Source organism: Aricia agestis, chromosome 6 (genome assembly GCF_905147365.1).
Source record: "Aricia agestis chromosome 6, ilAriAges1.1, whole genome shotgun sequence".
NCBI lineage: Eukaryota > Metazoa > Arthropoda > Insecta > Lepidoptera > Lycaenidae > Aricia > Aricia agestis.
The window spans coordinates 844,593-869,163 of NC_056411.1; the positions used below are offsets into that span (position 1 = coordinate 844,593).

General features: G+C 38.6%; 1 protein-coding gene across 1 annotated transcript in view; it reads right to left on the reverse strand.

The window, feature by feature from the left end:
- LOC121727564 overlaps window positions 1–24,571 on the reverse strand; it is a 186,466-nt gene that overhangs the window by 107,047 nt on the left and 54,848 nt on the right. The window contains exons 5-17 of the mRNA XM_042115452.1: window positions 21,159–21,332; window positions 19,072–19,178; window positions 13,991–14,118; window positions 13,404–13,495; window positions 10,015–10,109; window positions 9,542–9,665; window positions 8,856–9,068; window positions 8,233–8,403; window positions 7,728–7,859; window positions 6,895–7,027; window positions 6,053–6,195; window positions 5,543–5,717; window positions 4,140–4,231 (exon numbers count right to left, since the gene is read on the reverse strand). Of these exons, the coding sequence (XP_041971386.1) occupies window positions 4,140–4,231; window positions 5,543–5,717; window positions 6,053–6,195; window positions 6,895–7,027; window positions 7,728–7,859; window positions 8,233–8,403; window positions 8,856–9,068; window positions 9,542–9,665; window positions 10,015–10,109; window positions 13,404–13,495; window positions 13,991–14,118; window positions 19,072–19,178; window positions 21,159–21,332 (1,779 nt within the window). The remainder of the gene's footprint in view (window positions 1–4,139; window positions 4,232–5,542; window positions 5,718–6,052; window positions 6,196–6,894; window positions 7,028–7,727; window positions 7,860–8,232; window positions 8,404–8,855; window positions 9,069–9,541; window positions 9,666–10,014; window positions 10,110–13,403; window positions 13,496–13,990; window positions 14,119–19,071; window positions 19,179–21,158; window positions 21,333–24,571) is intronic.

Consider the following 24,571-nt stretch of genomic DNA (forward strand, 5'->3'; position numbering starts at 1 on the left):
TTATTTTTTTATCAGTTTTACCTAATGTAAAAAACCTACTAGGTCTCCATGACGCTCGAGTGACTACAAAATAAGCACCTTCCCCTCCCCTACTATCAGTAAAACATTCAAAAATTAAGTTAGTACAGCATATACTTAATATAATTTATATACTACGATTGCATCAACACAAGCTATACGTTTTAACACTATAAGAGCCCCCGCAGACTACATACTTTTAGTCGGCCGATAGTTTGACCAGATTGGGGTTTCGGTATATTATAATCGGCCGATATGATTAATCATTATCTAAACGATGTGCGCACCCTCATACAACTTCGTATTATATTATTAAGCTTTCGATCAAACTATCGGCCGACTAAAAGTCTGCAGTCTGCGTGGGCTCTAACAATAATTGACAACGATGTAACACCTTTACATTATACTATTCACGTGTAAATTGACAACGTCATGGCTACAGACGACAGTGTACACATTGACACAACCTTCACATAATAGACACCGATAGCGTTTATTTATATTATAGTACTAGCTGTTGCCCGCGACTTCGTCCGCGTCAGTAAAATATGATAAAAAAAAGAAAATGAAAAAGAGAGAAATTTTCCCCCTCCTTACCCAAATAGTAAAAATGGGATCTTGTTAAGTAGTTGATCTGATCACTTTTCATGAACCTAAAGTTGTAGATAAAAACGCCAATACTGTATAGAAAATCTTAAGGATAACGAATAAGAGTAAAATTATTATTTTTAAACAAAAATTGAAACCGTCTTCTAGTAATTTTCTTAAATGAACTAAAAAGTATTAATTAATAATTCATATTCTGTACTCAGTATTTCTGTTCTCAATCTTCATAATTTGAAGTCGGTACGGTAGTTGGTACTGACTTCAAAATAATGAAGACTGAGAACAGAAATATGGAGTACACAATATGAATTATTTAATACTTTTTAGTTAATTTAATCTAGATCTACAAAAAAGTGGTAAATTGCACAATATAGAAATTGCGCTAAAGTTAGATGCTACGGAGTAAAAAAATATGAAGATTAAATACAGTAATAGTTGACGCGTCTATTCTATGTGTGTCCTAAAAAATATCCAGGAGTTACCTTTATATCTCACGAATTTCAGTATCAGATCACCACTTTCGTAAGCATTGTACCAAATTCGGGTTATTGTAATTTTAACCTCTATAAACAGTAAACACCAAATAGCAACAAAAGAAAAAAATCAGTCAACAAATGGTGGAACAATAAAATAATCAAAGGCAAGATTTTTGATAATAATGTGATAATTCATGGCATAATTTTAGTGATGATGATGATTAGTATTATTGACACATTGACATAATAATATGCTTTTAGTTGTTGAAACAACGCCAAAATTGCCGAACATTTATCTATAAGGATTCAAGAGTTCTGTACAGCACCTTCGGAACCAGGGTGTACTTGGGCGCAAATTCTTTTTTTTTTGGTAGTTTAAGCTTAAAATCTTTCAGAAAAACGTAAAATCACTATATGTTTCCATATAAATTTTAAGGAGTCCTGTCAATTTCTCATGGGTTGCATCATCAGATCACCACTTTTTGTGATCATGTTACCAAATTCGGGCTACATCTCATACAACAACAAAAGAATTTTAGAAATCGGTCTACAAACGACGGAGTTGTCCGCGAACCAATATAAAAAAGTAAAATATATCCCCTCCTTTTCGGAAGTCGGTTAAAAAGTAGCCTAAGTTATGCCTTACTACATCAGCTATGCGCCAAAAAAACCCCGTCAAAATCGCTCCAGCCATTTCAGAGATTAGCCGGAACAAACAGACAGACATACAGACAAAAATTGTAAAAAATGTTGTTTTGGTGTATGTGTCGTAGGATGATTTGATAAATCCCTAGAATTTTCGCGAAAATTCTAGGGATTTCGCGAAAACACGGATTTATCAAATCATCCTACGACATATGCACCCTATATACATTCATATGCATATAATAAAAAACGGTTCTTTCAATATTACAAACAGACACTCCAATTTTATTTATATGTATAGATGTATAGATAACAATTTACAATAGTTTTAAGTACGTATTTCACCTCACCTGTTAAATTAAATCATTGATAAAATTATTGTTATCAATCTCATACTTTATACTAATGAAAGACATGATCCTTTAAGTTTTGACGCACGAGGATCAAACTAACAGTGGTCTGTGAATTTGGGACTTACATGCTTATTTCGACTACTTTTGGCTTTAAGAGCCAGCGTTCACATGTCACACGACATTCTTGAGACAGACTGACAGTACAGCCAACACTAATTGGATCAAAACGTTAAGAGTTGAGTCCTGTCGTATATCAAGTGAACACTTATCCTAAGAATCGCTTATTTCAAAGTTCAAACGTTTACTATTTTTTGCTTATATTCAGAGTTTTTTTGCTTATAGTTACTCATTTGAGCAGTCGGCATCTTATGCCCTTCATAGGATAAAACTTCCTTATAGAGTATAGTTTGAATATACTAAGTTCAACGATATTTGGACGAAATCAATTATTTCTTTCAATTACTTAATAATATGTAAACTTTAAAGCAAATTCTTGTTCAAATATTTAATATAATAATTATATGTGGTAAGTTAATATTAAATAAACTTTAAGGTCCTGTCAGCACTGCGAATTTATTCATAATTTTTTCATCGGCAGTTCGGATAAATTTCGCAGTGCGGACAGACCCTAAGACTAGAATCAACTCTTTAAACAGTTCAAAGAAGTAAATAATATTCAGAGACGATATTATGCTTTGTAGATACATAATAACAGAGACTAGACATTCTCTGATACTATGTAAGTGAATATGTACTTGTAGAGATTAGATCTGCTCAAAATATACTCGTCGTCACAGTCATCTTGAAATTCAATACAAAATACAAGCTACCCACGTCATCAATTCCACTCAGCATACACCGTCATTTTATCATTCTACCATCATCACAACCGTTACCCACACCGTCACTGCTATTTCGTATCGTCACATGGCTGAGGAGTGAGGACATTATTAAACTCCCAGTGGTACTCTTATAAAAGTGGGTTTATTACTATCAGATCATCTTTCATGTGATCAGCAGTATCATCATCACCTTCACGGGTAATCTTAGAGGGATTGTGGCGGTACCAACAATTAGCCTCACAATCCTGCATCGCACTATCGAAGTTTCGGGGAACGGCAAGATATATACAACGTCTGAAATGACATCAGTGGGCTTCGGCCTGACCGAGCATGCTATCTCGCTCGGTCGGAAGATCTTCCTTTACGGCCGCCACTAACATCGTTAAAGGGTCATCAGTACCATCATCAGATGGTCAAACGGGCGTGTGGTTCAATCATCATTATAATCTTCTGTGATCAATAGTACTATCCATCATCATCATCATCATCAGATGGTCACCCGGGCGTGTGGTACATCGAGGCTGACGGTGTATCGTGTGGTGTTCTCGTGTCATTTCATCACCACCTGCGCCGCGATGCTGGGCACGCGGTACTCCGGGCAGCGCTGCAGCGCCATGATGTCACGGTGCAGCGACATGATCAGACGCAGCAGCTTCGTGAAATACTCCAAGCGCTGAAAGGGGTGGAGAAAAATTAATAGGGGTGAACTTTTGAGGAGATGAAAAGCAAAAAAGCGATAAAAAACATGTCTGAAGTGTGATATATAATTGTAAAACTTAAAAATTTAAGGAGAAAACCTCTGTAATGTTTAGTTTGTTGTCTACAAACTTGTTTTGAATTAAAATTTAGTTTTTAAATATCCAATCCAATCTCTAACAACGTATTCAATTTTGACAAAAGCGATAAGCCGAATGAAAAAAGCATGCAAAGTATATTGTACACTAAAGGGAAATCTACGTCATTGCAAAGACTAAGAAAAAGAAAAAAAACTCCGCGCCAACTCCCTTTACTGTACAACGTCGAGACAAGCATGCTTCAATACTGCGCTAAAACAACTTACTGTCCTTTTCCCCTCAGTGTACAATCACTTAACCGCTTAAAATTATCGCGATTTTTTTTAAATTGTATCATCATAAAAGTGTTTTTTGAAAAATTTACGCCAGTGAACAAAATTTTTTGAAAAGGGGGTGAAATCGTACCTGACTACTCTGCACGCTGGGCCCGTTTGCCCTCTCACCGCCCACTACTGTGCTGCACGGCAGCGGCTTCGTTATACCGATCGTCACTATCCCTGAAACAAAAGCATTTTTTTATGAATCACTTACTATAAAGTAATTCACAAAACACACAAATAAACTTCATTTTTTATTATAATAATATTTGTGGTCTTGCAATAAAATCCGTTACTTTGATCACCAAAATATAGTAAGATTAATGATTATATTATTACAACGAAAAAGATTTTACTAATTTTTACTTCAAAAAACAATATATAAGTTTATGCGTTGTCAAATCTATAACACAATACAGTTAAAACACGAACAAAAGACACAATATCATAATATGAACGACCTTTTTCTTAATGTTAGATTTAATCATTGTAGATTATGTAAAGGCGTTTACACACTAACCCCCTTACTAATTAACTTGGAAAAAAGACAGCGTTTCTAGTGTATAACAATTTTTACCAGTGAGGGGGTAGTTACTGAAGTTACGTTTTTTACTATATACGAGACAAATAAGCGAGACTTGTAAATAAAATCTTAAATATAACGATCAATACGAAGTAATGAGTAGAATCGTCCTGTACTAGGGTTTGTAATATCTTGTATTTGTGCTTGTTTAGTGTTCTGATAAGATTACAATTACAGAGGTGTTATGTAGTACACACATAATTAAAGCTTATGAAAACGTGAACGCAAAAAATACGTAATATCTGTTCCGTATATATGAGCAGGATTTTTATTGTAATAAGTAATAATTAATAGTTTTAAGAAAAGTAGCTTCCAAGGCCGTCATGTTGTGCTTCCTTACTATTATGGCCTGTTTCACCTCTTCCTGATAAGGTGCCCGATAGGGTTATTTGACAGATTTTCCATACTTCATCTGTCAAATTAGGTGGTGGATAGCCTTATCAGGAAGCGGTGAAACAGGCCCTTAATATTCTCCTTATCTATCCTTACTATTAACGACAGATGAAAGTAAATGATATTTGTAGAGGGTTAAAAAAAAGAGCTATTAAGCCAGGTTGACATTAGTCGTCCTGGGATTTCGTCAGCTAACGTCGAATAAGACATGTTTCAAGTTTAGGGAAAAGTTTTGATGCCATAAGAATTCAGTTAACCTTCTCACAGTAAAAAATAACAACACTTACACTAAGCACCACTCTGGGCAGTGCACTTTTTTGTCAACATGATCAGGGCTTGTTTTTTGCGTGTTTTAGTTTTTTTTTTTGTAGAGTATATTCATCATCATCATCATATCAGCCTATAGTCGTCCACTGCTGGACATAGGCCTCTCTCAATGTACCAACCAAGTATATTATCATATCATAATAATTATTATATTGTCATATCATAAAAAGAAATTGATTAATTGATACCTTTAGGCGCACTCTTGATAGCGTTAACGGCGACGGCAAGCGGGCTGCGCGCAACGTCGACGCCGTTGACGGAGACGAGGCGATCGCCGGGCGCAAGCCGGCCGTGCGCCGCCGCCGCCCCGCCCCGCACCACCGACCGCACTACGATCACAGAGCTGCCCGCTTCCATGGGGTCCTATTAACATGTGAAGAGTAAATACACGTACACATCCCCGCTCAAACGCACGCACCCCCGTACGCACATTATTAATAATATGTAAACACACACACACAATCATATAATTACCGAGGTAACTGCCTCCAAAAGTTCAAAAACACGCAGCATAATATAAATACAAACATAGGCACATATACATAATCAAGCACACACAGTCTATCCGGGAATCATGTCTTATAAAGACTGCAAAAATACCTAACTCTCAACTCAATTCATCATTCAATGTTTAACTTACCTGTCAAATTTTTGAAATAATAATAAAGAAATATAAAGTCGAAGTGCGCAATACTTACCAAATAGTCCAATATCGAGAAGCCCAGCCCTCGGTCTTCCTTGAGCAGCTGTATGTACTCGACCTGGTCGCTCCACATCGCCAGCCCGCTCAACGGCTCCAGCGACCGTGACCGACCGCGCTCCAGCTCGTCTGAGCAGAACTCTACAACGGAAGATAGACTGAGATTAAGATGATTATAATTTAAAAATCTAAAACTTGGCTAAAAAAGATATAGATAGCCTAGGAAATAAGAAATATAGCAATAAATATTACACATATGGAATTACAAGATTAATATGTTTATATATCTTAAAATCGGCCAAAAGAACGAATAACCTAGGAAATAAAAAACGTAATGTAACGCGCATGAAATCTACAAATCATATACCGGGATGACCGTCTTAAAAAGCTCACTTGATGATCGTATGTCAAAATATCGTGTTATCACTTTGACAACTAAATTAACGTAATTCACTTTTAGTGTAAGTACTCACATACGGTTATGCTTGATCGAGCAATAACGTAAAGTGAAAATCACGGCTCGGGCTTTCGTCCACACATTCAGCATTGCTCGATACTTATACTCCAGTTCAAAGGAAATTAGCTACGAATGATAAAAACTAGTGTCAAAAAAATTGTCAAACCGGCTCGATTCGAGCCTTCAAACTGGCTCGATGCGAGCCTTCGAGCTGTGAGTTTTGCGGTCCACACCGTGGTTTTTGCTCGATTTCGAGTAAAACTATCGAGCAAAACCGTATGTGAGTACTTAGCATTACGCAGACTTCTAGGAATGGACCATAGGTAAAGTTATTTCTAGAGTCTCTCTCTCTCTTCCACTCTTCATTTCACTCTCTTTCTCACCGTCATGATCGTGCGGCGCGGACATGACGGTGGTGGCGCTGCACAGCGACGCGACGGAGCTCTCGGACTTGGCCTTGATGAGCCGCTGCGGCGCCGCCAGCAGCTCCTGCAGGCTGCCGCCCACCACGCTGTTCTGAAAATAAATTAACGTCAATTACATAATATTATAAACAGAGGACAAAACAGCGCACAATCGCACAAATTTTACGTGAGAGAGCAATGCTTCGGCACGAATGGGCTGGCTCGACTGGAGAAATACCACGGGCTCACAGAAAACCGGCCGGAAACAGCGCTTGCTCTGTGTTTCGCCCAGTGAGTTTACCGGAGGCCCAATCCTCTACCCTTTTCCCTTCCCTACCCTCCCCTATTTCCTTCCCTACCTTCCCCTATTACCCTATTCCCTCTTAAAAGGCCGGCAACGCACCTGCAGCTCTTCTGATGCTGGGAGTGTCCATGGGCGACGGAAGTTGCTGAACGGGTACCATCAGGTGACCCGTTTGCTCGTTTGCCCCCTTATTTCATAAAAAAAACAATCCTGCATCGCGCTGTCGAAGTTTCTGAGATATATTTGCTTGAAACATGCACGGTCTATTTCCCTGCCTATAATTTAGTTCACTTATAAAGAATAAAGATATTTACGCATGAAATTAATGGTTTGCGCCGTCTGTTTTTGTCATATAAATAATGTGCCAGATAAAAACAAGCAGACCTTGTATAATTTATTTGCTATTAAATTTAATTAGTTACAGGGTTAAGATATTTTCAAAATGGTTCAATACTTTTGAAGGCTTATCAACAATTATTTCATAACACAAGCGGATGTCGCTAGTTACCCTGGCAAAATTACTATTGGGCAGCGGTTCGGTCAGTTTCCGCACCACGACGAGTGACACGGGCGACGTGACCGCGCGCAGCCGCGACACCACCTCCACGTGATGAGCACCCAACACGCGCCAGCCGTTTACCTGGGAAATAAGAAAATAGAATTAGAAAATGATCATGATTTAGGGAAAATTACGAGTGGAAACAGTGAGTTTTACGGGTAACTTTCAATAAGCCCATACGCTGCATGCGGGGCATAAAGTTATCTTCGTCGCCCACGATTATCCGTAACTTTTAGTAATTTAGCGCACAAAAATGGAGCCCAAATTTTGCAGAGAACATTTATTTAAGAAATAGATCATTGTCTCCTATATGTGTGTTTAAAAAACTCGCATTATTATTGTTAAATTAAAAATAAACTAAGTAAGTGAAAGAGACAAGCGATAGATAAAATAGGATAGGCATAGTACGAGTAGTCCTGACACCTATAGTGCACCTCACTAGGCCACAACCCACCTCCAGCAGCTCGTCGCCGACGCGGTACAGGCCCAGCCTGGCGACGGGCGAGCGCGGCGCGATGGCCCGTATGTAGTGTCGCGCGCCCACCTCGCGCCCGCCCACCACCCGCACCGTGCCCTCCAGCGAGATGCCCAGCCCGCTGTCCTTCTCTTTCATTATTGTGCCCACCTGTCAAAACATATATCGGTCTCTGTCTAACACCATAACAATACAACCTATATTTTAAAATTATCGAGATGTCCTTAACACCACACACATTAGCTGTGTGTCGCTGTTCTATGGAATATACCTAACGGATAATTGCACTTGACATAAATAAATTCAAATAAAATGGGCATCTGACTATTTTTACCTTTATCAGTATAATATAACACTTCTATTTTTAAGTTTCTTTATAATCTTCTAACTACGATAAGTACGCATAACTTTACTGCAACATTTCTGAAAGTGCGTCCAGATTGCGTGTACGTTTACGTACACGTAGACGTCAAACTCAATAATCTCGTCCTAGAAGTGCGTTCACATTGCGTGTACGCCCCAATACACGTGACACTAACAATGATTCCGTACTAGAAGTACCTACAGTGTACACATTACGTCCCGATACACGTGATACTCACAATAACCTCGTACTGGAAGCAGTGTCCGGGCCAGTCCGGTTCTGCGGCGAGTATGTCCCGCCACTTGTCCTGCACGCGTCGGTCGCCATCACCCGCCGCGCCTATGACTATCTCCTCATCGGGCGAGGTGGGGGAGGCAGGGGAGCGGGGGGAGGTGGGCGACACGTGACGACCCGACTCCGGCTCCGGCTCGATTACGGTTGACTCGTCGTACTGAAATACCGAGAAAGTTTCAAAATCAAAAATTACACGATTGGATCGAATCTTTTGTCGCAATAAATTTCTTGCTAAAATTATGTTACTCCTAAGCTGTCTAAATGAAAATAGCGAGCGACTCAAAGTCTACGGAAAATCTCATTTCCTGCTTATTAATAAAAGGATCCACACAAGAGATTAGAACCGAAACCAAAATACTAACGTACATAACAGAAATTTAATGTAGTAATTATTATGCTTCACGCTTGTCTAACACTTCTTAACATATCGGACAACGACAAAACATTATATAAGCAGAAATTGTGTATCATAAAGACAGTGTGAGTCTTTTAATAAATAAAGGGCTTTTTGTTTTTGTCTGTGTCTAAGAATTTAGTTTTACCAAGTTACATCTTTTTCTTGGTTCTCTCTTTTCTACGTGCCTGGTGTAATAAATAATACTCATTTCATTATTTAGGCATCATACTAACCACACTAAAGCTGTATCTGGCGAGCGATGTGACGGACGGACTGGGCGGGGCGACGGGCAGGCGGCGGCCATCTTGTGCGGCGAGCGCGCGCTGTAACCGCTCAAACCCCGCACCACGGAGGTATCTGCAGGTGATGTTAGAATGTAATATGGCATAATCTAATAATATGGTGAATATGTGACGCACGAACATGGGCTCGCTTCTCGTTGACGTCATAAAATTAGGCTTTGAGATAGTAAATTATGGCAACGACGATCCGTCAGCCTGTTTCATATAATAAATCAAATGTAAAAACGACGATATTCGCATTGACTTATTGCTACATGTGTCTTTTAATTGCGCAAAATAAAGCTACTGTATTTACAAAGGCACTCGGTGGGATCGCGATATTTTCGTGAACGATTGAAAGAGAAAAGTATCGATAGATTATTATATCTATATGGTCCGCGACCAAACTATATAATTTAAATTACCTAAGCGCTTTCAGTCTAACAATCGGTCCCTTGGCGTCCCGCAGCAGCGCCACCGCTCTGTGGTTTGTTACACCATGTAGCGACACTCCGTCCACCTAAAATATACAACATAAAAAAAATATACACGCTCTTGAGTTACAAAACACATTTACACTGCATACAAAATATTTTATCAATTATGCCAAAGCCCATCAAATCTTCCAGACAGGTAGCAACTAGTTTAAATCATAAGTGCGCAAAGAAACACTTAAATTATATCCTATTCTCTACAGTCTACAGTCTTTCCCAAAGTGGCCGATAGCGCCCCCTTGTGGGTGCTGAAGGCTTAAAGGGTGGCGGTGTCGTACCTATAAAAATGGGGGCGTTGTGTAGATGCTTGGGGGGGGGGGGGGGGGGTGATTTGTAATTTCACTTTATCTGGATGCACTTTAAATTTAATGCGTCTATTCCCTTACATTTGTTATAATTTTTGGCTTAAAAAATAATTCGTTCTCAAAGTGGGCAGTAGACATAATAAGTTTGGGACCCCCTCTCTATTCGATAGATCCAGGGGTGAAACTTATATTATCCTAGTTACGTTCGGAATATAAATCGACGTAATCATCACAGTTTTGAATCTAACATTTTCTAATTCGATTAGCGTCCTAAATATTATTTAAAACGTAATCCCAGTTACAATCTGCATAATAGGACTTGCATTAATTTATTCCCTCGTTATAACAGCTCTGTCCAATAAACAGTAAGGTCAGCAGCGGCATAACTATTCCGTCGCAGGACGCCGTCGGGGTCGAGACGTGACGCCTGATGTGTACCGACAGCAAAACAACAGATTTATTTACAAAGTTTCTTTTTTTTTGGAGTTATAATATAATTTTATACTAAATGTTTCCTGCAATTTCGTTCGTTAATCACACCGTAATATGGTTCGTACAAATTCCCGCAATAAACTGTCCTAAATGTCATTTCCCAGGACCTTAACTTAATTTATACGAAAGTTTGTCCAAGCCGGTTCAGAGGTTTGAGAGTGAAGAGGTAACAGACAGACGCACTTTGTATGCATTACTTATAAGTTATAAGTTGTTATAACATTATGTTATGTTGACCACTGAAGTTGTTATTTTATTGTGCGTCTCTCTCTCACTTTATGTCAGATTTCTATTTAGTTCATGCTACGTCAAAAGTAAACTGTACGACCTAATATTACTATTTTCAGGACAGCAGTTAATGGGTCACGACTTTTTGCTTGGCATTTACAAGTGACATATTTTACTGCAAGCTGTTATTCAAAAGGGTAATATTTCGGGGGTTATAATCGTCTAGCTCGAATTGTTAAACTATCACAAGCTATAAACTCCATAACTTATTAATTTTTTCGTCAATTTATACAACACCTTTCTAACAGTTACTTGGACAAAAAAATAATAAATTGTTTACCCATTAAGTTGACACCCATGAAAATGCTCTTAACTTCAGTTCAGAGCTAGAAATATACTACCGGCTGTTTATTCTTACTATACAGTAGTAGTAATTAAAACTTAATACGATTGATTGGACACCGATGGACCACAATCGAACCGGTCACATGTCCATAATCATAATCAGTATATCTAGTTGTAATACGAACTAAGCGCAACTTTTCATAACATTTCAAGCCGATGCCGACGGTACTCAAATAGAGGGACTGATTGTTGGCAGCGAGCGCCTTTGTCCAGGTTTATGCTAACGTCAACACTCAGCGAAAACTCGCCAATACTAAAGAGGAAAAGTCTATATTTTAAAATATTATATTTTTATTTTTCTACATCTAATAGTGGGAATTTATGGTCTAATAAATAATTGCTGCAGATGGGAACTGTCGGTACGATGTGTCTGATATATGTGGTGAAATAGTAGGTAATTGGTATGTCCATCGTTAACATCCAAAACTTAACAAATGTGTATTTTCTTTATAACACATTTTCTAAATACGTAAAAAATAAAAGTTATGTAAAATATACATATTCTATAAAGACTGTAGAGTGCCTATTATAGACGTTTTACTTTTGCTTTGTTAAATAAATGTATATTTAAATTAGCTTATACACTTAAGCCTTCAGTACAAAGTTTACTTTAGCAAATAAGAGTAACAATTTGTTTGCAGACGGTACGTAATTGTCGATTCAGGGGACATAATGCGAGTTAACTCGAACCTTACTCTGTTACTGTGTAAAGATTGCCTCGTTCTAAAGATAAGGTTTATTATTTTACTCGCTACTTTCAAGTAAATTTTCTCACAAACGAAAAGTAACTTGAGCGTCGAAAAGTGCGAAGCTTTGTTCGTGAATTTGTATTTTTAATTCTGTGGACTGCATAAAGGTGATAAAATATTTTGTTGTGCTCTGACTGAGACTCTAGTTCCATAATGAGAGCTATTGTTTCTCGAGAGTTTGCATTTTTTTTTTATCTAGGATCTGCTATAGTCTGATCGCGAATGATAGAGAAGTGAACATTGACCTATCGCTCTTTTCTCATATTGTTCTATGGTGTTACTATAGAAACAAGATATGTTTTTTTTATGAAAATACAAGATCTAGACAAAGATACAAGACTTCGAGCGAGCTTCACTATTTTTTGCGAGGTTTGTTTGTGAAATGTCTCAGGCATTTTGTGTACGTTTTTTGATTTTTTTTGCTATCTATCTTTATGATTTTTTTTACTATCTATGGAAACAACTTCCGGCGCCCATGGACACTCGCAGCATCAGCAGAGCTGCAGGTGCGTTGCGGCCTTTTAAGAGGAAATAGGGTAAAAAGAGAGGGTAGGGATGGGAAGGGAAGGGAATAGGGGAGGGTAGGGAAGGGAATAGGGTAGGGGATTGGGCCTCCGGTAAACTCGCTCACTCGGCGAAACACAGCGCAAGCGTACATCTTTAATGCCAAAAAGAAAAAGGCATGAACGCTACGTCATTATCTGCTCTTTTAATTTTATACTGATTTTTTAATTTCATACGGAGTGCCATGCTTCGGCACGAATGGGCCGGCTCGACCGGAGAAATACCACGTTCTCACAGAAAACCGGCGTGAAACAGCGCTTGCGCTGTGTTTCGCCGAGTGAGTGAGTTTACCGGAGGCCCAATCCCCTACCCTATTCCCTTCCCTTCCCATCCCTACCCTCCCCTATTACCCTATTCCCTCTTCAAAGGCCGGCAACACACCTGCAGCTCTTCTGATGCTGCGAGTGTCCATGGGCGACGGAAGTTGCTTTCCATCAGGTGACCCGTTGGCTCGTTTGCCACCTTATTTCATTAAAAAAAAAAAAAAAAATTTTGCGACCAGACCTTAGTAAGCACCAGAATCTAAAAAAAAACGTAATAGTGCAACACCCTTTGTGCGCAATCGGGCATTATTTACCTCGACTATCCTGTCGTTGACTTGTATTTTGCCACACAAGTCGGCGGAGCTGCCCTCGCTTATACTTTTCACGAAGATTCCACTCAGCTCCTCTGGAAAATTGAAATTATTTGTTACTTCAGAGCATTGTTCATATGAAATGTTAGCGAGCAAAAACTAAAAGGTTCTGGCAAGTTTTGCTCGACCTAGATAAAGAGAATAAGTCTTCGTAGTGAGTGTGAAAGATAAATTAAATTAATAGTTTTCCTAGACACAACAAAATTTAAACTACTGAGTACTGACTCTCAATGCCAGTTAAACTTTAGTTGCCAGTTAAAATGTACGTAACGTACGGCAGTTCTGGAAATATTGCATACATACGCGTCGAACTGATAACCTTCTTTTTAAGTCGGTTATACATTATTATTACTTGAAAATAATTTCACATCAGAAGATGGGCTTGCATTTTGTCGGAAGTGACGTTATACAGTAGCACATTTTTTTTTATTTCCAGAGTTTTGCTTAGACGTTGGTAACTTAGTAAGTTTAAAAAAAATTTAAACGTCAAAACCACAAGCCGTTGGGGACGGACCATAATTAGGTGGTACCTTGCTCGCAGACGTATCCGGCGACGGTGATGCCGAGGCCGGCGGCGTCCTTGCTCAGCGCCACCTCGTAGCTCAGCGTCTCCGGCGACCCGCCCCGCCCGCCCCGCACCGCCATGTCCAGGGGCAGTCTATGGACAGACAGACATAAGAATATACCATCCTCTCTAAATGAAAGTTTTCGATATATCATTTGCCACTAGAGTCGTGTCCTCAGAACAGGGAAATAAGGAGAAGTGTTATGTAGCGCCGTTTATATGGAAACCTATGTCGCCGAATTCAATGACACTATATTGTCAGAATAGTGTCAACGGTACACGGTCTAGTGATGTCCGGTCTATCTACGGTGTCGATAAATTATTATTACGACGATATCGATGTATTTTGGTACGTATTTAAATACTATTAAAAGAATGAAAGTGATAAATAATTAATATTACAGAGTCTAACAAAAATAACTTAAAGGCCGAAAGGGGTTGAAATCATCCATGATTACGAAAAACTTTTACTATGGGACCAACTCAATTCGGCAAAATAATCAACTGTTTGGCAAAATCGTTACTAGGCAATAGATAAACATTCATAATATTATATAACCAGATGTTAAGTTGGAAAAAGACATTTTTTTTTTCTTTCTCAATAACCGCTACACTTCTGAAATGTTCACATATTGTGTATGTCTGTTACCGATATAATAACAGATACTAAAACAAATTAAATTTAATATTTAAGAGGGGCTCCCACACAACAAACGTGATTTTTTTGGTATTTTTTGCTCGATATCAATAATGGCAACAGGTACTAGGTAGGCACTTGAAAAGTACAAAATACTCCATTGTATTTATACTTCAACAATTAATAATAAAATTAAAATAAACTAAATAAAGATTCGTACAAAAACACATTATTTGCCTAATTTTGCTCTATTATGATAAGGAACCTTTCATGCGCGAGACCAAGTCGCACTTGGCCGATTTTTTTTCATACATTTCTCTTTGAATTTTGCATCTTTGGGAAAACTGAAATAGGACTAAAAGCGATGAAGGTAATCATTCTTCAAAGATGCACTAATTATTGTAAGTTATTATATGAGTAAGCATTAAGCACCACTTCTTTCGAATATAAAATAAAACTTACGCATATTTAAAATAAATTTAGACCTTCCGCGCGGCTTCACCCCCGTAAATTAGGAATTTCAAAGACAAATGAGCCCACAAAAATACCCTATGACATCATGTGGTCTACTTTTTATTTATGCCAAACAACATAAAAATTGCTGGATGGTGCGTGAAAAAAGTCCTTTCAAATAATTTTCCCCGTTTTTTCCACATTTTCCTCTGTTTCTTGGCTATGAGCTATCTAAATCTGAAATAATACTTCAAAATTTCAAATCGGACTAGTAGTTCCTGAGATTAGCGCGTTCAAACAAACAAACTCTTCAGCTTTATAATGTAGATAATAACGCAACCGCATAAAAAATGTCGATAAAAATATCGATACCAAAATCTGCATCACACCACATCACTAGTGCCTTAGTTTGATAGTTCACGGAACATTTTTCGTAAAGAATATTTTTCGTGAAGAATAATTGATTTTTAAATAAAAAGTCGTATAAATTACAGTTGGCTGTGATTAGGTGATCCCGCTATTTTTGAAATTCACAGTATCGCTGCAATTTTTGTAGGTAATTATAGCACAAGTCAGCATTTTGTTCGTAATTTACGGCGTAGTGAAAGCGTGTAAGCCGTGGAGTGATTGACATACGACTGACAATTTGTGCCCATATGGGCAGGATTTGGCGACATGTGACAAGCTCTATAACATATCTCTTACTTCTAAAATCTGTGGTCGTGTCAGACAGACATAATATGACAGCTATATCGTGACATATGGAAGGTTTCGTAACATATTATAACAGCTGTTTGCCACGACAGTTGACACGATAGAGCCTACGGTTACATTATACATAGCGCCATAAAACACTCATTTCCGACTGTTGGTTTCAGTGCCTTAGGTTGAGAGTTGAGACTACGGAATCCAGCCAGGAAAAATTCAGATCACTGAAAATACACTGACAACACTCGAGTTTTATATGCTCTGAATTTTTAGGGTACTGGATTTATAATATTATGTTTGAGATGTTGCTATAACACGCCAAAAAACGCTAACGTAAAGACAATCATAATAAAGAGGAAAGAGTAATGGAATCATAATAATTAAAGACTAATAGAAAGAACACAAACAAACAATTCTTGCGTGATATCGCACGTACATCGGGGAACACTCGCGTGTCCTAAAAACAATCAACATATTATTATAAAAGCTTCACCTGTCAAATTATAATATTAATAACATAACTTAAATTCTCGTCCGGGCGGACTTAAATATAACAATAGCGGCCCACGCAGGCCCTATGCATAATTTACCCACCCTTGTTAATGTCGCCTCCCCCGGGAAGACGAACATTACCTATAGCAGCTGTGAATCCCAAATATTTAATGAATAAATCCATAAACTACAATTTCTCATAATCACACAGATGATATAGGCATTTGATACAATTTAAAAACTATAAGTGCAGAGGTTGGTAACCTATCCTTACTTATAGACACTTATAGTTATAGTCACTATATTGAAAGTAAATTGGTCCGCATCTTATGCAATCGCATCTTAAGCATGAAATTGATTTCAATGAGGTACAGAGGTAGAATAGATCTTAGAGAAAAAAAACATGGCTTTTTAATATTGGCGTAAAACTTTTTATCGCAAAATATAATACGGTTTTCGAGAATTTATCATAGATATTATAATATTATATAGCCGCATAGACGAATAACAATCGACAATAGCTATAACAGAATAAAGCCATAGACAATTCCATAATCATGGAGATAGTCCCTGGTTACGGCATGCAAATATAACGGCCGCCATTCCGCCTTTACGACCAGCCAATCTCATTGAAAGCAGTTTCATTACTGCTATTTTTTATTATGATATATTTTAAACAACACTACGTAGAGGGAATTTACTTTATTTTATTGTTCGAAATAGACGTGATATAAAATGTCAGATGGGATTTTATAGTTTATTAATATTAATAATAATGATAGTCATAGATAAACCAGCCCTTGAGCAACAAGCTAGAAAAAATATTAGATATAGCGTCATCTTATCTTAGTTTATTTTGCGAGTTGTTTAACATCCACATAATAAGTGTAGAATAGCTTTTTGGAAGTTTGGTTGCTGCTTACTTCATACTGAATGAAAGAGACAAAACATGCAAATATAAGCTTTCTGATACTGGTCGTGGTATTCATTATGAAGCAATTTTTTTAATACAATTTAAACTTTAACATTCGATTTAAGAATTGTATTTTAAGAAGTAAAAACGTCAGAATGAAAACAATTTGAGCAGTAGTTTGAAGTTTTAGCTATGATCCCAGTTCTCAGTAAATTGTGAAAGTGAAGAAAGTAGAGATGATAAGAATAGTTTACATAATAAAGACTTTTCATTATACAAGGCAACATTTTTCCGAGCAAATCCAATTGTGACGGCCCGGGAGAGCCGTAATTACTTCAGCGTCGCTTTCAAAGGCGATTATCTCGTGAAACCGACACTAGTTGAGCACCCGTGAAAAGTGTTCCAAACTTCAGACTTAGCTCAACTTATTAACACCAATTTCTACTTGGTATAATTGGAAAATAAGCTGTATTTTTAGATAGAATAATTTAACTTTCAGTCAGTAAATAATACAGTTTTAACAACAAACAGAAACTCACGTGTTCATATAAGATAAAGGTTTCGTGACAAAGTGAGAAAGAAAATGAAACTTTTGGGCCTATCTTGTCAGTATTCTTGTAGCGTCTACAAAATGATTTTAGTCTACGAAACCAATGCATCTACAATGTAGACAAAACTCAGTTCTACAGCGCGGGCGTGGTGGTTGACCTAAATTATGGTCAAGAAACACGAACCAAATTCTTGACTAAAGTCTTCAGTAATTTGAGATTTTCGACCTAAAAGCATTGAGCAAAGTGATAGACTTAACTGGTGCTAGAATGTGTCTTATGCCACATTGTCGCGCAAAGATTCACGTCGCGTTGCCGCAATGAAATCTCCATCATAGTAAAAGGAGGGGAAGTAAGTTATCTTCATACAAAGGCACAGCGCGCGGCTTGTATGTGTGCGCCATAGTATCAATGCGTCGCCACGTACGGCACACAACAAAATCTCGGCCAGTTTTACTAGGCTGGTACCGCCGAGATTTTGTTGTGTGCCGTACGTGGCGACGCATTTATACTATGGCGCACACATACAAGCCACGCGCGGTGCCTTTGTATGAAGATAACTTACTTCCCCTCATTTTACTATGTCTCCGTCGTCGTACCGCTCGGCGTCTTGCAAATACAATGAACAAATTAAAGCGCTACGTGTAGCTAACCGCACGAACTTTGTCGCGATTAAACCCTTTGATCATCAAACATTTGATGTGCGGCAATAGGTATACTTACCGACAGCGTCACGAAGAGCGTTCGTATTCGCGATAATGATTCGTAATAGTATGAATTACTTGGCCAGTCGTGACGCGACAATGCCAATCGTAGCGTTTTCACGATGGTGTGGCCGGTAGTTTAGCATTACAAAACGTAAGAACTAGTCCGCACGGCGCCTTGCGTCAGCGTTCCGTCGACGCAGCGCTGCCGTTTGACGCATAGCCGGCCACACGGGCGCTGCGTCACCGCAGCGTTATTAGTTATTACGAAGCAGTCTTAACATAGTAACAACAAAATCTCGGCGGTACCAGTCTCTAAAACTTGCCGAGATTTTGTTGTGTGCCGTACGTGGCGACGCATTGATACTATGGCGCACACAAACAAGCCGCGCGCGGTGCCTTTGTATGAAGATAACTTACTTCCCCTCCTTTTACTATAGTCTTAACGTCAACACCCCCTCCCGCTTCGTCTCGGGGGCTGCTGTGCGCCGTGTGAACACCTTGGTTATTTGTATGTAAAACGACGCAACGGCAGCGCTGCGTCGACGCAACATTGACGCGACGTGCGGTGTGGACTGGCTCTTAGCTTACCTGGGCGGCTGCGGCGGTGGCGGCTCGGGCGCGGCGATAAGCGGCGGCGGGCGCGGGGAGGGCGCCAGGGCGCCGCGCGGCACCACCGCCACTATCGACGCCACCGGCTGCGCATTAACCACATGTTATATTCAGCACGAATGTGTTAGCTCGATTATAGTATAGTAAGACGAGATATAAGTAAGACTTAAGGATGTGGCAATTTTTATAAGAATTTTAGAACAAACAGAATTTAGGTATAGATATAAGGACGGCATAACATAAAACTTTATGTAAGCTTCACTATACGCAAAAATAGTGGTCGTATATCCTCGTTTCAAGGGCACATCTTTAACCATCTCCCCTAGCATTGTGATACTTGGCGTCAACATATCGAGCGAAGTCCAGTTCCGATATCCTCTAGAGGGTAAGGCCAAATTAGCCTCGAAGAAGCTTGGTGTTCTTAACAGAGCGAGACAGTACTTCAGTCCGGACCAACGCCTACAACTCTACAAGGCGCAGGTTCGGTCTCATATGGAATATTGTTCTCATCTCTGGGCAGGGGCGCCAAAATACCAACTGCTCCCTCTGGATCGTATCCAACGAAGGGCCGCTCGAATTGTTAACTGCCATAGTGTTTCAAACAGCTTGGACCCCTTGGAATTACGCCGAGATGTAGCTTCACTTTGCATCCTCTATTGGTTGTATCACGGGGAGTGCTCTGAGAAATTGTTCGGAATCATACCACCTGCAACTTTTCGCTATCGTCCCACGCGAAAAACATACCATCCTCATCACCTTGATGAGTGGCAGTCTTCCACAGTGCGTTTTTCGCGTAACTTTCTGCCGCGCACTGTAAAACTCTGGAACGAACTGTCACCAACAGTATGTCCGGACCTATACGACCTGCAAACCTTCAAGAAAAGAGCGTATACCCTCTTAAAAGGCCGGCAACGCACCTGCAGCTCTTCTGATGTTGTGAGTGTTCATGAGCGACGGTAGTTGCTTACCATCAGGTGACCCGTTTGCTCATTTACCCCCTTATTTATTTTATTTTATTTTACTTTATTTAGGAAACAAACCGTTTTTTTTTTTTAATTAGCTTAATATAATACAATTTTTACTTAAAAACTAATAGTTCCATAAAATTTTACTAATTTAATTTTACAGAAAGATATGCTTTTATAATTTATACACAATTACTTATTTTTTTAACAGGTTTTGTAATTTTGACTTATAAATAGGCAGGCTAATATTGAATATGTCTTTAAATTCTTCATTGTAAGTCTTAACGCTACGTTTTAGAAAACAGTTACTAGTATAAACTGATTTATATAAAGGAACGGAAAATATATTTTGTGAACGAGAACCAGGTCTAGGTACTTTAAAATCGATGCATTCCAAAATGTGTGAGGCGTCAATGTGGTTATTTATTATTTTAAAAAGATAAATTTGGTCAAACATTTTCCTGCGGTTTACGAGACTTATTTAATAAAAAAAATAAAAAATATGCACATAATATTGATACATTTTTGATGAAGTTCCATGGCAGTAATTATTGGCTATAATAAAGAGCTATACACAATTTGACGAATGCTTAAGTTGAATAGCTCCTGTAAAGTCGCTGAGCAAGGAGTAAGATCAAAGTCTGCATAAGCTTTTACGAATTAAAGACGTAACGCACGAGTAACTTCTCGGCTCTTACAAAAGTAAGTATGTCACGAGTAAAGTCAAGGTTCACAAACAACATGTTACAAGGACTTTGGTAAATATCTTTATCGGACACTTTTATTTCAAGGGATTTTGTGGTGTGCATATTAAGGGCCTATTTCACCACTTCCTGATAAAGTGCCGGATAGGCTATCCGCAAGTTATTTGACAGATTCTCCATACTCTATCTGTCAAGTTAATTGGTGGATAGCCTATCCGGCACTTATCAGGAAGCTGGAAGTGGTGAAACAGGCCCAAAATTTGATACATTTGGGGCCATTTCCAAATTTGAATACTACTTATCAATAACATTCATCTTTCTCGCCTCATCATGCAAGTTATTTTCAACCACAAAATTCCTCCATCATCGATCAACTCTGTCAATCGCAACTCCTCACCCGATGGTGCAGCCGCTCCTCGATGATGGTGGGGGGCTGCGGCAGGTCAGGGGCGGGGGGGTCGCACAGCGCGCCGAACCCCTCGTGCCCCGCCTCCGCCAGCCCGCGCTCCAGCTCCAGCGGATCCGCCAGCAGACGCGTCGGCACCACCGGCGCCGGTGATGCGCCCAGCGACTGGAATAACAGGAGTATCTGAGCCAGGAGGCCTACCACGAAATCGGAAGAAAATGCAGTGTCCCACTCTAACATCATTTCACGTTTGTAAGAGTAGGACGCGGCATTCCGATTCGTTCGGTTGAGTCTCAAAACAGTTTCGTGTTAAGGCCCCTGGTACGTGGAGGAGTGTAAAGGTGCCACTGCCATACACGGGACAATTTATCGTTTCGATCGATCGTCAAGAAAATAGTCCAATCGATCTTTTGAACGTAAAATCGTTTGCGATGTTGCTACACACGTACAATTTGTCGTTCGATTTTAACATCGAGGAGATAAATCGTTACGATAATTGTCCCGTGTATGGCCACCTACTGTTTGATTTAATCAGTACCTGGTACTGGTTACGGTGCAGGCGACGCGCCTAACGTCTGAAATACACATACGGTAGTATGTGAGCCTGCTACGTAAGTACTGTAACACCACTAGTTGAATTATAAAAGCCTGGTAACAGCCAAGCGACATTGCTACCTTGCGTGATGACGCGTTACTCTGTCACAGTAATGTACAGTGTCGCAACTCAGCTGTGGCACACAAGGCGTTATTTCGTTTTGGCGATGCAACGCACCAAAGCAATATGTTGTGATTCTAAATGGTCAACACTGACAGTAGTGGCAGTAATAAGTAGATAATATAACACTGTTTCACTTGAATGTGACATAACCCGTTTCCAATTTCTGAAATTGACGCGTAACGTGCTGAAAAACAACGCAAATATAATCGTACGGTATTTTGAATATTCACAAATGAATCATGAAAAGCCTACGATGCCCGCGAATCATAATTAGACAGTGGTTTGATCGGAAGCGACGTAATGGATGACAGCCGGGAATCGGGATTGACTTCCGGCGAGCCGCCATGAGCCGGATATTACCTGCGAGCCGGACAGAGCTCGCCGACTAACAACTGTAAACAATACGACTACGAATAACACTACATAGTCTATTCTCGTTTCAGTTAGTGAATCTTGCGTAAAACTATTTGTAACTAAACCTCGGACTGTCTATCAAAGTTCTTTTGTTCCATAACATGAATGTTACTGCAATTTTGATCTGATTTTAGATGCAGAGTCTGTTTAAGCTTGAGAGAAGACGATTTGGAAACTAGGATTTAACAAAAATTAATTCAAATAGCAAATAAGACCAGAAAACTTGATAAAAATCTGATAAAAAATACCACAAAATACCTAGAGCACCGGGTGCCAAACCCACTATTGATAAGTTTTCAACTCTAACTGAGACGAACTCAGAGACGAACGTTAATTACTTAGGTCTTTGACGAACAAAAATTGGAATAAAGATTTTACTTTTTTTATTTCCTTAAATGTAATTAAATAAAAATTGACATAATTCCATACGCCTGTTAAACTCTTCATTAAATTAAAGGTTATTCATATTTAATGTCTCTAGGTGCGGCAGTAAGCATCTCAATAAAGTCACAGTAAAATTATATGAGATCGTCGAAGCCATCTATGTTACTGTTACAGCTTAAGTTTGAGAAGAGCACTCGATTGCATATGCAGGAGTTTCAATGCATTCCCACTTCGAGAGTCGAGAGTACTCGCTGCGAGATTGCTTTAGAAGATAAAGATATCTCTTCGACGACTGTAAATTCTCTCATTTTCACTTGAAACTTTAGAAAGTTCGAAAATAAAAGAACTTAAAGATTCTTCTGTAAAATACTATTTTTATGAGAATTTACGTACTTACTTGGTGTTTCTTAGCTATTATTAATACCACAGACTACTAAATATTTAATTCGTAATGCTCATACATTTTAATAATAAGTACATTAAATAAGTGAATGAATTTAAGTTAAGTTTAGTTTCACCTAAATGACGTTCAACATAAAATAATTTTTATCTTTAAGTATTAATACGAGATAGAAAAAATTCATTTCCCCTTTCAAAAGATCATTAAAAATGTGACATAGTTGCTACTGGAGTGGCTACAAAAAGACTAGCCTCAATCTAAAGAGGTGCTCGAGACGCGAAGCCTTGCCGAGGCCGGGGGCGAGATCTAAGATACCTTTTAAACTTACTCTTCATAATATATTGCATCAATTTATTTCACTTTTCAGTGTAAAATGGCTCTTGCAAAATAAACTGTCTTTTAAGCTTTTTAAGAACTTACAGAACACCACGTCCACTACATAGCTTTTGTGTAAGAAAAAAAAATTAACGCACAACGCAGGTTTTTACCGAAAAAGGTAGCTAAAGTTTACCTGTTTATAGGCATCACTAAAACTTTTTACGCCTGGAAAATCCGGCGCATGGGAATTTAATAAAGTTGTTTACGAAGCTTAAAAGTCTCTCATGGAGCTTTCATTGCATTAACTCGCGGAGTGCTGTAAAAAGCTTTATAAATGTATCGTAAAAACCACGACTAAGTACTAATGTTTGGCTGAGCACTCTACAGCTCGTATATATGTATGCTATAACATACGAATAACAAGTAAATACTATGGAAGAGCACAATATTATGCATACGTAAATTTGCATTTCGTGAAACTATCGTCCTTGTAGTTAGTTGTCAAACTCGGATCGGTCATACAAATTTCATTGCGCCATCCTGTTACGACTAAACAATTCAACCCGGGTTACATCGTTTTGTAATAATATTATAGTCTACATTTATCTACTTGATGTAAGCTTTGTATTAATTGAACCCAACAAATATTAGAACAAGTTTTTAACCGAAATATCCCATGTATCTTGCTGTAACCCAAAATGTGGATGAAATATTTCTGCAAAATACTGTAAGCTTACAGCGTTTTGCAAAAATATTAAATATTGCAGCGTTTTGTACCCGTAGTAGGATAACAATCGCCCAAGTTTGAGCTTATTTTTATTTTTGCAAAACGCTGTAAGCTGAGATTGCGTCTTAATATTTTATAATGGCACGTGTTTTTAAAGTTGCTATTTTAAGATAATTAAAAAAATACGATAAAATAATGGTCTAATGAAAATTTTGAAATATATTATAAGCAATCAGCTCATATAGAAACCATGTACCTATCTACACTGGATAAAACTTGGTAAAAACTCATCTTTTGAAGTAACAGGGTAGTACGTACGTATTAATTATGACAGTAATTGCAGCCATATTTCAGCAGTCAAATGAGAATTACCGTTCTATACCGTATTGTATTTCGACGGTTATAACTCATAATATTGCTATGATATTGCTCATATTAGCTCA